Source organism: Schistocerca gregaria, chromosome 9, assembly GCF_023897955.1.
Source record: "Schistocerca gregaria isolate iqSchGreg1 chromosome 9, iqSchGreg1.2, whole genome shotgun sequence".
Lineage (NCBI taxonomy): Eukaryota > Metazoa > Arthropoda > Insecta > Orthoptera > Acrididae > Schistocerca > Schistocerca gregaria.
Genome location: NC_064928.1, coordinates 216,339,532 through 216,354,921, shown reverse-complemented (window position 1 = coordinate 216,354,921; position 15,390 = coordinate 216,339,532). Strand labels below are relative to the sequence as shown.

The window sequence follows — 15,390 nt, the reverse complement described above, 5'->3', positions numbered from 1 at the left end:
GATGTGCTTCTTAGCAGTGGCTTTGCCTGTGTACACAAATATCAAATATATTTCACACGTATTTAATATATTTTAGGAGTATTTATACAAATATTTCACCTTTATATTCAGCGAATTTCGCCCTGCAGTTTCATTTTCACGCAACTGAATGTTTATGAACTATGTCCTGTACGCAATTTTGCAGGTACGTAAGGTGGCGTTGTGACTACTGCCTGCGAAATGCGTTGTGAACAGAATTGGTAGCAATAAGGGAATAAAATGAAAAGTCATGAATGATGCGGCAGTTTTTCACGCATCTCAGTTTTCATGACGTCGTATTTCCTGAATTCGCAAAATGAAATATTTTTTAGCTCGTACATTGAGTGGTCTGTGTGATTACTGTCTCAAAACTTTGTCGTGAGTACAGTTAGTAGTAAAGAAGAAACAAGTTAAAAAGTGATGTTTCATGCCGCAATTTTACTGCATAAACGGTGAAAATATAGCAAGCTATTAAATATTTTACTTTCATGATTTTGTGGGGGTTGCGAGCGATGAAAGGTTTCATAAGGATTTGAAATTGTGTGTAAAGTTTGTTGCAGCTCAGTAAGTGCTCTCATTCCCAAATGTGGATGGTAAAGTCTGGCTATACGCTCGTCATAGACTGCACGTATCCCCCCCCACCCCCACCCCCCCTTTGGTAGGTAGGTGGTTCTTATCCGAACAGCGATGATTTTCAACAGTACGTGATGTGTGTACTAAGTTGGGTTCAAATCGGTCCAGTGGCTTAGTGGAACATGCGGAACATAGATACATACTTATGTTCAAATGGCTCTGAGCATTATGGGACTTAGCCGGCCGCGGTGGTCTAGCGGTTCAGGCGCTCAGTCCGGAACCGCGGGACTGCTACGGTCGCAGGTTCGAATCCTGCCTCGGACATGGATGTGTGTGATGTCCTTAGGTTAGTTAGGTTTAAGTAGTTCTAAGTTCTAGGGGACTGATGACCACAGATGTTAAGTCCCATAGTGCTCAGAGCCATTTGAACCATTTGAACCATTATGGGACTTAACTGCTGAGGTCATTAGTCCCCGCCGGCCGTTGTGGCCGTGCGGTTCTAGGCGCTACAGTCTGGAGCCGAGCGACCACTACGGTCGCAGGTTCGAATCCTGCCTCGGGCATGGATGTGTGTGATGTCCTTAGGTCTAATTAGTTCTAAGTTCTAGGCGACTGATGACCTCAGAAGTTAAGTCACATAGGGCTAAGAGCCATTTGAACCATTTTGAATCATGAGGCCCCTAGATCTTAGAACTACTTAAACCTAACTAACTTAAGGACATCACAAACATCCATGCCCGAGGCAGGATTCGAACCTGCGACCGTAGCGGTTGCGCGGTTCCAGAATGTAGCGCCTAGAACCGCTCGGCCACTCAGGCCGGCCATACTTATGTACATACATACAGGGTGGTAACAAAAATCATAGAATAGAGATCTGCACAAACACAGGTGCCAGTAGTATCGCAAACTCAAGGTATAAAAGGGAAGTGCATCGTTGGATCTGTCGTTTGTACTCAGGCGATTTATGTGAAAAGATTCTAACTTTGGTCAAACGGCGGGAATTAAAGGACTTTGGACACGGAATGGTACCTGTAGCTAGACGCACAGGACATTCCATTTTTGAAATCGTTCATTATTCTGAGACCCGCCGTGTCAAGAGTGTGCTGAGAATACCGAATTTCAGGCGTTACCCCTCGCCACGGACAATGCAGTGGCCTTCGGCCTTCACTTAACAGATGAGCGAGGTGGCGCAGTGGTCAGCACACTGGACTCGCATTCGGGAGGACGACGGTTCAATCCCACGTCCTGCCGTCCTGATTTGAGTTTTCCGTGGTTTCCCTAAATCGCTTCAGGCAAATGCCGGGATGGTTTCTTTGATAGGGCACGGGCGACTTCACTTCCTCATCCTTTCCTAATCTGGTGAGACCGATGACCTCGCAGTTTTGTCTTCTTCCCCCAAATCAACCCAGCCCTTCACTTAATGACCTCAGCGTTTGTGTAGAGTTTTCAGTGCTAACAGACAAGCAACACTGCGTGAAACATCCGCTAGAACAGTGGGACGAAATTAGGCGTTAATGGGCTATGGCAGCAGACGACCGACTTGAATCCCTTCGCACGAGATCGCCTGCAGCGTCTCTTCTAGAACTGTAACCATGTCGATTGAATCCTAGACGACTGGGAAAAACCTGCAGTGTACATCTATTTTTATAATTTGTATGGATTAGAAGCATCACAAGCACCCAGAATGCTCAGGTTGGAGTCTTATTGTTGATTTTCTTCATTTATGAAGGGGACTGAAGACAAATATTAATTTCACTGCGTTTCGTCTGTATCACTTAGTTGGCGAACCGTTTTATTTCCTCGTCTTATCTAGCAGGATATGTCTGGAACATTTGAGAGAGCAGGGTGTGGTCTCTAAAGCAGATAAGCGGAAACGATAAGATTAGGCCATCTTGAATAAAATAGGAGGAACTTATGCTGTGATGACTAATCTAGCATCTCTACGTGAACAGGTGAACAGTAGCAGGTTGAGTATGGGGTACGTATATTATGCTAATCTTGTGTGTCCAATTTGATGTCTTAATTGTACTGCAATTTGAGAGAGTTTTACATCACATGCAGTGCACCTTCATTTATAAGAACACGTTTCGTGCCTCTGTAGCTGAGGTGCCACCTGTCGGGTGGCTCCTAACTCGCTGGTAGGAATGTCCGAATCCTTGTTGTGGATAAAATTTTCACTACCAGTATTTGGCCAGCAAGTGTGGGAGTTGTGTCGTAAGGTTTCTCATCACCAGTCCTTGCGCCAATATGTTGATATGGTTGTGGTCTTCAGTCCTGATACTGGTGTGATGCAGCTCTCTATGCTACTCTATCCTGTGCAAGCTTCTTCATCTCCCAGTACCTACTGCAGTCTACATCTTTCTGAATGTGCTTAGTGTATTCATCTCTTTGTCTCCCTCTACGATTTTTACCTTCCACGCTGCCCTCCAATACTAAACTGGTGATCCCGTGATGCCTCAGAACATGTCCTACTAACCGATCCATTCTTCTGGTCAAGTTGTACCGCAAACTTCTCTTCTCCCCAATCCTATTCAATACTTCCTCATTAGTTATGTGATCTACCCATCTAATCTTCAGCATTCTTCTGTAGCATCACATTTCGAAAGCTTCTATTCTCTTCTTGTCCAAACTATTTACCGTCCATGTTTCACTTCCATACATGGCTACACTCTATACAAATACTTTCAGAAAACACTTCCTGACACTTAAATCTATACTCGATGTTAACAAATTCCTCTTCTTCAGAAACGCTTTCCTTGTCATTGTCAGTCTACATTTTATATCGTCTCTACTTCGACCATCATCAGTTATTTTGCTCCCCAAGTGGCAAAACTCCTTTACTACTTTAAGCGTCTCATTTCCTAATCTAATTTCCTCAGCATCACCCGATTTAATTTGACTACATTCCATTATCCTCGTTTTGCTCTTGTTGATGTTCATCTTATATCCTCCTTTCAAGACACTATCCATTCCGTTCAACTGCTCTTCCAAGTCCTTTGCTGTCTCTGACAGAATTACGATGTCATCGGCGAACCTTAAGGTTTTAATTTCTTCTCCCTGGATTTTAATACCTACTCCGAATTTTTCCTTCACTGTTTGCTCAATAGAGAGATTGAATAACATTGGGGTGAGGCTACAACCCTGTCTCATTCCCTTCCCAACAACTGCTTCCCTTTCATGCCCCTCGACTCTTATAACTGCCACCTGGTTCCTGTACAAATTGTAAATAGTCTTTCGCTCCCTGTATTTTACCCCTGCCACCTTCAGAATTTGAAAGAGTATTCCAGTCAACATTTTTAAAAGCTTTCTCTAAGTCTACAAATGCTAGAAACGTAGGTTTGCGTTTCCTTAATCTATTTTCTAAGAAGTCGTAGGGTCAGTATTGCCTCACGTGTTCCAACATCTCTACGGAATCCAAACTGACCTTCCCCGAGGTCGGCTTCTACCAGTTTTTCCATTCGTCTGTATTGAATTCGCGTTAGTATTTTGCAGCCGTGGCTTATCAAATATAGTGCGGTAACTTTCACATCTGTCAACACCTGCTTTCTTTGGGATTGGAATTATTATATTCTTGTTGAAGTCTGAGGGTATTTCGCCTGTCTCACACATCTTGCTCACCAGATGGTAGAGTTTTGTCAGGACTGGCTCTCCCAAGGCTGTCCGTAGTTCTAATGGAATGTTGTCTACTCCCGGGGCCTTGTTTCGACTCAGGTCTTTCAGTGCTTTGTCAAACTCTTCACGCAGTATCATATTTCCTATTTCATTTTCATGTACATTCTCCTCCATTTCTATAATATTGTCCTGAAGAACATCGCCCTTGTATAGACCCTCTATATACTCCTTCCACCTTTCTGCTTTCCCTTCTTTGCCTAGAACTGAGTTTCCATCTGAGCCCTTGATATTCATGCAAGTGGTTCTCTTTTCTCCAAAGGTCTCTCTAATTTTTCTGTAGGCAGTATCTATCTTTCTCCTAGTGATATGTGCCTCTACATCCTTACATTTGTCTTCTAGCCATCCCCATTTTGCAGTTCCTGTCGATCTCGTTTTTGTGACGTTTGTGTTCCTTTTTGCCTGCTTCATTTACTGCACTTTTATATTTTCTCCTACTTGATCCTCTGCTACCTTCACTATTTCATCTCTCAAAGCTACCCATTCTTCTTCTACTGTATTTCTTTCCCCTATTCTTGTCAATCATTCCCTAATACTCTCCCTGAAGCTCTCTACAACCTCTGGTTCTTTCAGTTTGTCCAGGTCCCATCTCCTCAAATTCCAATATATTGGGTTAAATTCCAAAAACTCTGAGCAGCGTGTCACGAAGTGAGGGAATATGATGGTCATCCGTCCATTGGATGGGGACGTTAATCCCAGTGGCGCCCTTGGTGATTTACAAGCAGGCCAGGAGCACACTGTGTGCCATGACAAGATTTCACTCTCTCCCATCTCCCATCATTTCCAACACGAATGTTAGACGACCAGAGTTGTAAAACTACTGTAGATTTCCATAGACTACTGTAGTTTTACCAGTAGCTCCAGTCAGTTAAGGTAGTAGCCACATCACCTGTATGTTGTGTGTGTTGCATAGCTATTGGGCGCTAACCTCATAATGATCACTTTCTTTATGTATGCAATCAGAGTCTTATTAGATTCCAGCAAAGCACAAAAGCAGTGAACCAACCTGCAGAACAATTTCATTCTACATAGTTGTCGCCCTGTCTGTTACAAAACAAGAAACAGTAGTTACATAAAAACTGAAATAGTCAATGTTTAGTTAAGGTTTTATTCTAAAACTGATCATTTGTAATATGAAGCAGTGATGTCGTAATAAAACTAAAGAAAAGAATACGATTTATCATTTAACGCTAGAAAACGTAATTTCGTCAAGAAAAAGATAAAATAAAAAAAACTCATGAAACAAAAATATATCAAACATCGCTTCAATTCTTCGTCGAATGTGTATGAAACATGTTTTTGTTACACATAAAGAACTTTGGCATTTATCGACAATAACTTTTGCCCTTGATCTTGGTCTAGAATTTGCTACTGAGTACAAAATAACAGGCAATAATAACATATATTTTTTGTGACTATGGATGTGAACTGTACTTGCATCGAAAGGAATTGCTTTGGTTAGACAAAATCGCAGAATTTACGTTGTCAACTAATTTGCATTACGTATAAAAGGCAATTTTTAGCCTTTAAGGATATGAAATACGCAACAAAAAGAGCGTACGGCATTGTTGGCCGGGAGGCCGCATTCGGGGTAGTTCGGCCGTGAGTGCCAGTCTTGTTTCAGTCGACGCCACATTGGGCGACTTGCGCGCCGATGATGATGATGAAATGATGATGAGGACAACACAACACCCAGTCCACGTGCGGAGAAAATGTCCAACCCAGCCGGGAATCGAACCCGGACCCACTGCATGGGAGGCAAGCACGTTACCTCCTTTTTTAAAAAAAAAAAATCATTTTGTTCTATATTGTTCGTTGAATTTGTTTAGGGTGGACGTCCGATGACACCCGTTCAGTTTGTTTGTTGATTAGTTCCCTCAGTTTTTTTACTACAAAGTACCCAGCTAAGCAGGCGGACGTGAAATACGCAATGGACTAACACTGAGTTATGTGCGGTATCAATTATGTTCAAGACAACCAACCAAATAAACAATAAAACAACGAGAAGCATGGTCTTCCATTTTCTCTCTTACACTTTCATTTGTATTTCTTTCGCTGCTAATTCTTCCAATACTACTGATAATTCTAACATTTATTACGTCATCTATTTATTGTACGAAAATTACCGAACCATGGTTTTGGCAGAGCGCAACTTTAGACGCAACACTACACACCAACACATTACAGTCACCTACACGTAACATATACACTTACTCACAAAACTGTCGTACTTCGCGTACGAGAGGTGCCAGCGGGAATAACGAAAACCTTTCTGCCGGCCGGAGTAGCCGAACGGTTCTAGGCGCTACAGTCTGGAACCGCGTGACCGCTACGGTCGCAGGTTCGAATCCTGCCCCGGGCATGGATGTGCGTGATGTCCTTAGGTTCGTTAGGTTTAAGTAGTTCTAAGTTCTAGGGGACTGATGACCTCAGATGTTCAGTCACATAGTGCTCAGAGCCATTTGAACCTGTCCACACCAGGTCACATAGTGTACTCGATTGAACAGTAACTATGCCTCGCAGACAGACACGTGAACAGTATACACAAACGTCAACACTTGAAAGAGGCCATATAGTTGGGCTCAAACAAGCCGGTTGGAGTAATTGGCGTATCACTCGACATTTGAATAGAAGCGATGCCACTGTTCAAACAATGTTTGCAGGAATGGGTAAACTACAGCCTTGCACTGCATCAACACGGAAACAATAATCCAGTTTGCAGCAGTGTCGGACACACTCGACGTGCAATCTGACTGCAGTAGAAGTGTCTTCAGCGTCGAGTCCCGCTTCGAACTGAGCATCGTGAGGAGTGGTGAAGTGTCTCGAGATGCTCCAGACAGCGGCAGGATACCAACCCTATTGTCACCCTCCATACAGTTCAACAGCCAGGAGTAATGGTCTAGCGTACCATTTTATTTCATAGCAGAATCCTTTTGGTTGTCATCAACGGTACCCTTACAGTACAGCGGCAAGCCGACGATATTCTACGACCCGTTTTCAGAATGAGATTTTCACTCTGCAGCGGAGTGTGCGCTGGTATGAAACTTCCTGGCAGATTAAAACTGTGTGCCAGACCGACACTCGAACTCGGGACCTTCGCCTTTCGCAGGCAAGTGCTCTACCGACTGAGCTACCCAAGCACGACTCACGACCCGTCATCACAACTTCAGTTCTGCCAGTACCTCGTCTCATACCTTCCAAACTTCACAGAAGCTCTTCCAGGAGCGCTAGTTCCGTAAGGTTCGCAGAAGAGCCTCTGTGAAGTTCGGAAGGTACGAGACGAAGTACTGGCGGAAATAAAGCTGTGAGGACGGCTACTGAGTCGTGCTTGGACAGCACAGGTCCACAAAAGGGAAAGGTCGCGAGTTCGAGTCTCGGTCGGTCACACAGTTTCAATATGCCAGTTAGTTTCAACTGTGATAGTGTGCTACGATCCACTACACTATTTCCACTCAAAGCTCTGTAAATTTTTGTTGGGTTCTAGGGGACTGATGACCTCAGAAGCTAAGTCCCACAGTGCTCAGAGCCATTTGAACCATTTTTGAAAACCTTTCCAATTAGGCAGCTGAACCGGCTCTTCGAGGTCTCGCAGCCATTCGTGCCATACGACTTTACGTACTTCACCAGAAAATGTCGAGTTTAGGCGAAGATGCGCTGGCTTTACCAGCCGTTTTGCTTGTGTTACGAAAAAGGAGGAAACGCGATACATGGAGTAAAGAGCGGTTAAAGAAACGGAAATATCAGACGCATATTAAGTATTCTCAGTAAACACGTTACGGAACCTTTCTCACACTATCGCCATGTTTCTTCTTTGTTTCCCTATATAATAATATATTCTTTGACTTTTACTGCATTACACTCCAACCTTTGTACATAATGTAATCTAACAAGACAAAATAAAAATTAAATCAAGTCAGATCACTGGCGGATGCTTACTCAGGCCTCCTTACTCTTGGTATACACGCTAAATCATGCACACTCCGAAAGTTGTCTTTAAATAATAAAAATATGACTGAAATACTCTGCTTATGATTGCAAGCCAGAGCTGTGATAGTAATTGAACTGTCGTAATGAAACTTGTACCGTCGTAATGTGCAGACAAGTTGCACTGTAAAAGTAATGAACTGTCGTAATGAAAAGGGATGTCTCATACTGTAAAAGTTAGCACTCTGACTATAGAAATTTTCTTTATTTTTATTTTATTTATTTATTTTCGAGTTCCGTGGATCCCTGACGCGAATGTATCGCTAGGATGTAGAACCTGTCAGGTTATTACGGTAATAGCCACATGTAGATGATCATGCAGCAACCGATTTAACATATACAAGCAGATACATGAAAAAGGACAACCACATGTCCAATAATTACACTCAAAAATTCAGGTAACACAGATAATAGTACAGTAATGACATAGATGATTGCATAAATAATAGTGCAGTAATAACATAGATGATTACATAAACAAATTTGAAGTAATTCATCTAAAAAATATTCTGTCAACAAGTGAAATGCTAATCTAATTAATCAATTTCTATTAGGAATGCATGAAAATAAACAAAAATTCAAAAGTATTACACATTATCAAAGAATTCCTGTAAAGAATAGAAAGAATTATCCAAAAGATAAAGTTATAGTTTTGTTTTGAATTAATTAAGATCCCAAATGATTTGATATGGATAAGAAGTTTATTGAACACTTTTATACTTGAATAATGAACTCCTTTCTGTACCATGCTGAGATTTTTTAAAGCTTTGTCAAGATCATGTTTTCTTCTGTATTGTGATCATGGTATGCACTATTCATCTTGTAAATTGCATAATTTTTGTTCACGAAGCATATTAGTGACAAGATGTATTGCCAAGGCATGGTGAGGATCCCCAGCTGTTTGAATAAATTTCTGCAAGAAGATCTAGGATGCACTCTACTCACAATCCTGATAACTCTCTTCTGTGCAACAAAGACTTTATTTGCTTGTGGTTGATCTCCCCAGAATATGATGCCATATGTCATAAGTGAATGGAAATAATCAACATATGTAGTTTTGATTGTTTCCATGTCACAAACAGATGCAATTGAGCGAATGGAAAATGCTCCTGAATTCAGTCTTTTACATAGGTCAGTGGTGTGGACAGACCAGTTTAGTTTGTTATCAATACGTAAACCCAGAAATTTGGAAGATACAACTTTCACTATTTCTTTGTCTCCACATTTTATTTCAACATTTTCGATTTTTTTGTTTACTGTTTGAAACTCAATGAAATGAGTCTTATTAACATTGAAGGACAGACCATTTGCAGTGAACCAATCTAGACCTTCTTGGAATATAGTGGTCTAGACTGCATTTGGGTACCTTCTCAATCATAATGGTTGTGTCATCTGGAAATAGGGTGAAATGTGCTTCTTGGGCCAACACCATGAGAGGTCACAAAGATTAAGAACAGTAAAGGGCCAATCACCAAGCCCTGTGGGACTCCACATTTTAATGCACCCCAATCAGAGCTGGCAGGCGCCTTTGCACAATTGTTTAATACTACCTTCTGATTTCTGTCATCTAGATATGACTCCAGCCACTTCTCTACTTTATCTTTTAAGCCATAATGCTCAGCCTTTCTTAGTAGAACCTTGTGATCTACACAGTCAAATGCTTTGACAGATCACAAAAGATTCCAACTGGTGACATTTTCTTGTTTATTGATCAATGGTATAAACTGCCTGAATAATTAACTTGTACATGAAACCTAGACTAATAGGCTTTCCAAATATTGATCATAAAAATTGTCGCTGAATAACGTAAGTTAGCCCTGATTCAATAAAAAAAAATCTGCACAAATCTGGATAAAGCGTTGCAGTACTGCTCTGTCTTGCGTGCTGGTATGCTGAAGCTGCAGATTACTGTATCTACACAGAAACACTCGAGAGGTGCAATGTGTTCTGTTATTTGCAAATCGAATAGTTTATCGAACGTACTTGGTTGGATGCTCCGTTTAAAAGTATTGTAATAGAAAGGTTGGGAAAAAAATGAAATATGCGCAAAAATGACAACACCATATTTTTTTGTATATTGCGAAAAAGTGCTCAAGGCAGATTTTTTCCTATCTCTCAAATCTAACAACTTTCAGTACAGTAAACAAGTTAGTTCGATGGGGCAGGAATAGTGAAAAAAATGTAATATCATTATTCTATTTACCTGACAATCCATTAGATTTCTTCCTTCACAAATTAGTTTCATAATTATCTTGATTTAACAAAATGATAAATTGAGACCTTAAATTTTAATCATGATATTCCCATAGCTTCCTTACACTAACAGTGTTTTACATTATCAGTCTAACACAGTAGAACTTCGACTGCTCTACCAACGCTAAAAACTGACCGCTCCACGCTACCCTCGTGCAGCTCAAAGATACTCGCTTAACTTCTGCGATACACCTTACAACATAGCTGCTTGCTCACAATCGATTCAATACCAAATTACTGGCCATTACAAATGCTACACCAAGAAGAAATGCAGATGATAAACAACTAATCATTGGACAAATATATTACACTACAAGTGATATGTGATTAGATTTTCACGCAGTTCGGGTGCATAGGTTCTGGGAAATCAGTACCCAGAACAACCACCTCTGGCCGTAATAACAGCCTTGATACGCCTGGGCATTGAGTCAAAGAGAGCTTGGATGGAGTATAAAGGACAGCTTCCCATGCAGCTTCAACACGATACCACAGTTAATCAAGAGTAGTGACTGGCGTATTGTGACGAGCCAGTTGCTCGGCCACCATTGACCAGACGTTTTCAATTGGTGAGAGATCTGGAGAATGTGCTGACCATGACAGCGGTCGAACATTTTCTGTATCCAGAAAGCCCCGTACAGGACCTGCAACATGCGGTCGTGCATTATCCTGCTGAAAAGTAGGGTTTCACACGGATCGAATGAAGGGTAGAGACACGGGTCGTAACAAAACTGAAATGTAACGTCCACTGTTGAAAGTGCTGTCAATGCGAACAAGAGGTGACCGAGACGTGTAACCAATGGTACCCCATACCATCACGCCGGGTGACACGCCCGTATGACGATGACGAATACACGCTTCCAATGTGCGTTCACCGCGATGTCGCCAAACACGGATGTGACCATCAAATAGTTCAAATGGCTCTGAGCACTATGGGACTTAACAGCTGAGGTCCTCAGTCCCCTAGAACTTAGAACTACTTAAACCTAACTAACCTGAGGACATCACACACAGCCATACCCGAGGATGGGACCATCACGATGATGTAAACAGTACCTGGATTCATCCGAAAAAATGACTTTTGCCATTCCTGCACCCAGGTTCGTCGTTGAGTACACCGTCGCAGGCGCTCCTGTCTGTGATGCAACGTCAAGGGTAACCGCAACCATAGTCTCCGAGCTGATAGTCCATGGTGCTGCAAACGTCGTCGAACTGTTCGTGCAGATGGTTGTTGTCTTGTAAACGTCCCCATCTGTTGACTCAGGGATCGAGACGTGGCTGCACGATCCGTTACAGCCGTGCGGATAAGATGCCTGTCATCTCGACAGCTTGTGATACGAGGCCGCTGGGATCCAGCACGGCGTTCCTTATTACCCTCCTCGACCCACCGATCCCATATTCTGCTAACAGTCATTGGATCTCGACCAACGGGAGCAGCAATGTCGTGATACGATAAACCGCAATCGCGATAGGCTACAATCCGACCTTTATCAAAGTGCGAACGTGATGGTACGCATTTCTTCTCCTTACACGAGGCATCACAACGACGTTTCGTCAGGCAACGCCTGTCAACTGCTGTTTGTGTATGAGAAATCGGTTGGAAACTTTCCCCACGTCAGCACGTGGTAGGTGTCGCCACCGGCGCCAACCTTGTGTGAATGCTCTGAAAAGCTAATCATTTGCAGATTACAGCATCTTCTTCCCGTCGGTTAATTTCTCGTCTGTAGCCCGTCATCTTCGTGGTGTAGCAATTTTAATGGCCAGTTGTGTATTTAGATACGAAAATTGTATATGACAGCTAGTAACTCTTATGCAAGCAAGCATAATTGAAATTTGATCAAGCATCAAGATACTTTTACAGTTCTTACACTTGTGCAAATTTATCCCACACACACTCAAGCAGGCTTGTGCAAGCGCAGTCGTCAAGCACGCAGTTACGTGTGTGGCACCTTCACACAGATGGCAGTCGAGTCGACGCAAAAGGGAGGGGGGGGGGGGTCGTTATTTACCACAGAGAAGATTACTGTGGAAATTTCGAGAGATACGTTCGATGAGGAGTCGGATAACGTATTGCTTTGTCCCACATACCTCTTGTGAAATGTCCACGACAAAAAAAATCAGAGAATTGAGAGATCATGTCAAAGTCGTACTTCCTATGCGCCATCTGTGAACAGAACCGACAAGGGGAAAAATGATAGTGATACACACAGTACTTTCTGCCACATACTGTAAGGTGGCTAGTAGATTACGGATGAGGATGTCTATCTGTACTATGTGGGACGTAACAGGTATAAGTGCAGTCTTTTTTAAAAGTGGTATCTCACTATGTACACACGTCAGTGTGTTGGATGTTTTTTCTCTGCGTCGGAAGTCTTCCCACAAACATGCTGCAAACTGTATGACATGAAGTTTTCTGCATGGTCATAACAGCAACACAAAGTAGATAGCACCTGTCAGTATAGACAACATGTTTGGCATCCGTGCCTCCACACTTAAACACCTGACATGTTGCCCAGAGAAAAATAAGCATTAATGGCCTGCTCTTGTCATCCAGAAGTACTAACCAAGCTAGAAACATACCACTTGGAACAACTAAATTATTAGTCTGAAAATAACTCAAACACTGATATAGTGTTGTTTAGTTCACTGTCCTCTCACCAACAGATGTAAATTCACACTGTATTTACAAACCAGCCACTTAAGATGCTTTGTAAAATAAAAAGCCAACGAATCTTCGTCTCAAAACGAAAGGAAAAAGATCTATAGCTTACTGCATTTTCACTGGTCGTGGAGTAAAACTGCTGCACGCTGCACTGAAATTTATTACTTCTATGCTACTAATTCCATTGGCAATATATTTTCCACTCAGTATCCATATATGCCACTGAATATACTAAATTTCGGAAACAGCTAAGTTTGGAAACTATTTGCACGCCGTCATGGTTAAGGTACGGGGTGTTCAAAAAATCTCTCCGTTGGGTCGTGTGATTGTTAGTTGCGGGTGCCGTATGCCGCAGTGAATGTACCGAAATGAAACTCGGTGAAATACAAGTTATTAATTTATTGAATATTTATCTTTACTTACAAATTTTCACATTAAATGTTGAAAGTGTCCCCTCCTGTTGTTGAATACATAATTCGTCCAATTATGTTTCCAAACACAAGCTGTAACATTACTTCTGTAACAGAAGCAGTGAAAGTGGATTTAGGACGGTTTTTGTAGACAGTTGCTTTCGCTGCACCCCAGAAGGTGTTAGGTCGGCCGATCGTGGAGGACAAAGCCCCTGTGAAATTATGCGAGCCGGCCGGGGTGGCCGAGCAGTTGTAGGCGCTACAGTCTGGAACCGTGCGACCGCTATGATCCCATAGTACTCAGAGCCATTTTGAAATTGTGCGATTACCAAAAACATCAGCGAGCAGTGACACTGAAACGCGAGATATATGCGTGGTTGCACCATTTTGTTGAAAATAGCCGTTCATTATTTCACTTCACACAAGTTCTCCTATGAACGGTTACAGAATATCACTGGAATATCGTGGTGCGTTTATTGTTTAGTTGAAAAATATGGGACCCACAATCCGACGTCTAGAAATTGCAATCCAAGCCCTGTTTTCACAGTATGAAGTGGTTCCTCATGAATACACAGTGGATTTGCAGTACTCCACATACGAGGACAAATGAAACCACGCCTCATCAGTGAAAAGCATTTCATTAAGAATATCACTTCCATTTTGTTGAACGAAATTTTTGAACCATTGACAATAATGCAGTCTCTTGCCGTGATCAGTATTTGTTAGTTCTTGCACGACTGTCTCTTTGTATCGGAAGAGTTCTAATTTTTTCCTTACAGCTGTGTGGGCTGTTCCGACACTAACATCGATTTCCGGGGCGAGTTTTCTTACGGAGTTGTTCGGACTCATGGACAATTTATCGGAAATATCGAGTAGTTTATCCTCAGACAAAACGCTAGGACGACCACTTCTCGGTGCATCTGTCACTGAACCCGTACTTCCAGATTTGTTAATCAAATCTCGCACAGTATCGCAATGTGGGAGTGTTGTCTCCGGGAAAACTGAATTAATGTTTGACGAACCGAAACTGTGTATTTCTCGCCAGCTTTGAACACTTGTTCGACTAAAAATACACGTTCTTCAATGGTTAGCATTTTAACAGTGCCAAAAACGAAACAAACGAACAAAGCAACTAAACTTAAACGTTCACGTCAACACGTAACAAAAAAAAAATGGTTCAAATGGCTCTGAGCACTATGGGACTCAACATCTTAGGTCATAAGTCCCCTAGAACTTAGAACTAATTAAACCTAACTAACCTAAGGACATCACACACACCCATGCTCGAAGCAGGATTCGAACCTGCGACCGTAGCAGCCCCGCGGTTCCGGACTGCAGCGCCAGAACCGCAAGACCACCGCGGCCGGCCAACACGTAACGACACGCACCTACGTTACTACTTACGCTGTCTGAGATAAACGAAACAGTGGAATGTTGGGAGAGTCCACTTGAAGGAAAGTAACCCAGGCAGGCGATCAATCATACGGCACTGCGGAGAGACTTTTTCGACACCCCGTACCTCTCAATGAGTCTATTATGATAGCATTTTAAAGTTTTAGATTAGGTCGATAATTGTATGAACTGCCGTGCTGAAAATAAAATGTTTGTTGTCCTGGATGGTCTTACATAGTAAACGTGCCTATCTGGCACACAGAGTCTCACCGAAACGAAAAACCCTAAGGCAGCTCAGACATGTAAATAAACCTGGAAAAGGCAGGGATTTTGTGAAAGCTTCTACGCGAGTGTGCCAGAGATGATCACTGCAGTGTCAATGTTTTCGCGCCGCAATGATATTTAGATTCCGGTCGTGTAGCCTCAGAAACT

The 15,390-nt window shown here is 42.3% G+C and overlaps 1 protein-coding gene across 1 annotated transcript in view; it reads left to right on the top strand.

The window, feature by feature from the left end:
- The first annotated feature begins 2,521 nt into the window (after positions 1-2,521).
- Positions 2,522-15,390, top strand: part of LOC126292157 (uncharacterized) — a 30,933-nt gene continuing 18,064 nt past the window's right edge. Inside the window, exon 1 of the mRNA XM_049985996.1 lies at positions 2,522-2,569. Within this exon, the coding sequence (XP_049841953.1) occupies positions 2,565-2,569 (5 nt within the window). The 5' untranslated portion in view covers positions 2,522-2,564. The remainder of the gene's footprint in view (positions 2,570-15,390) is intronic.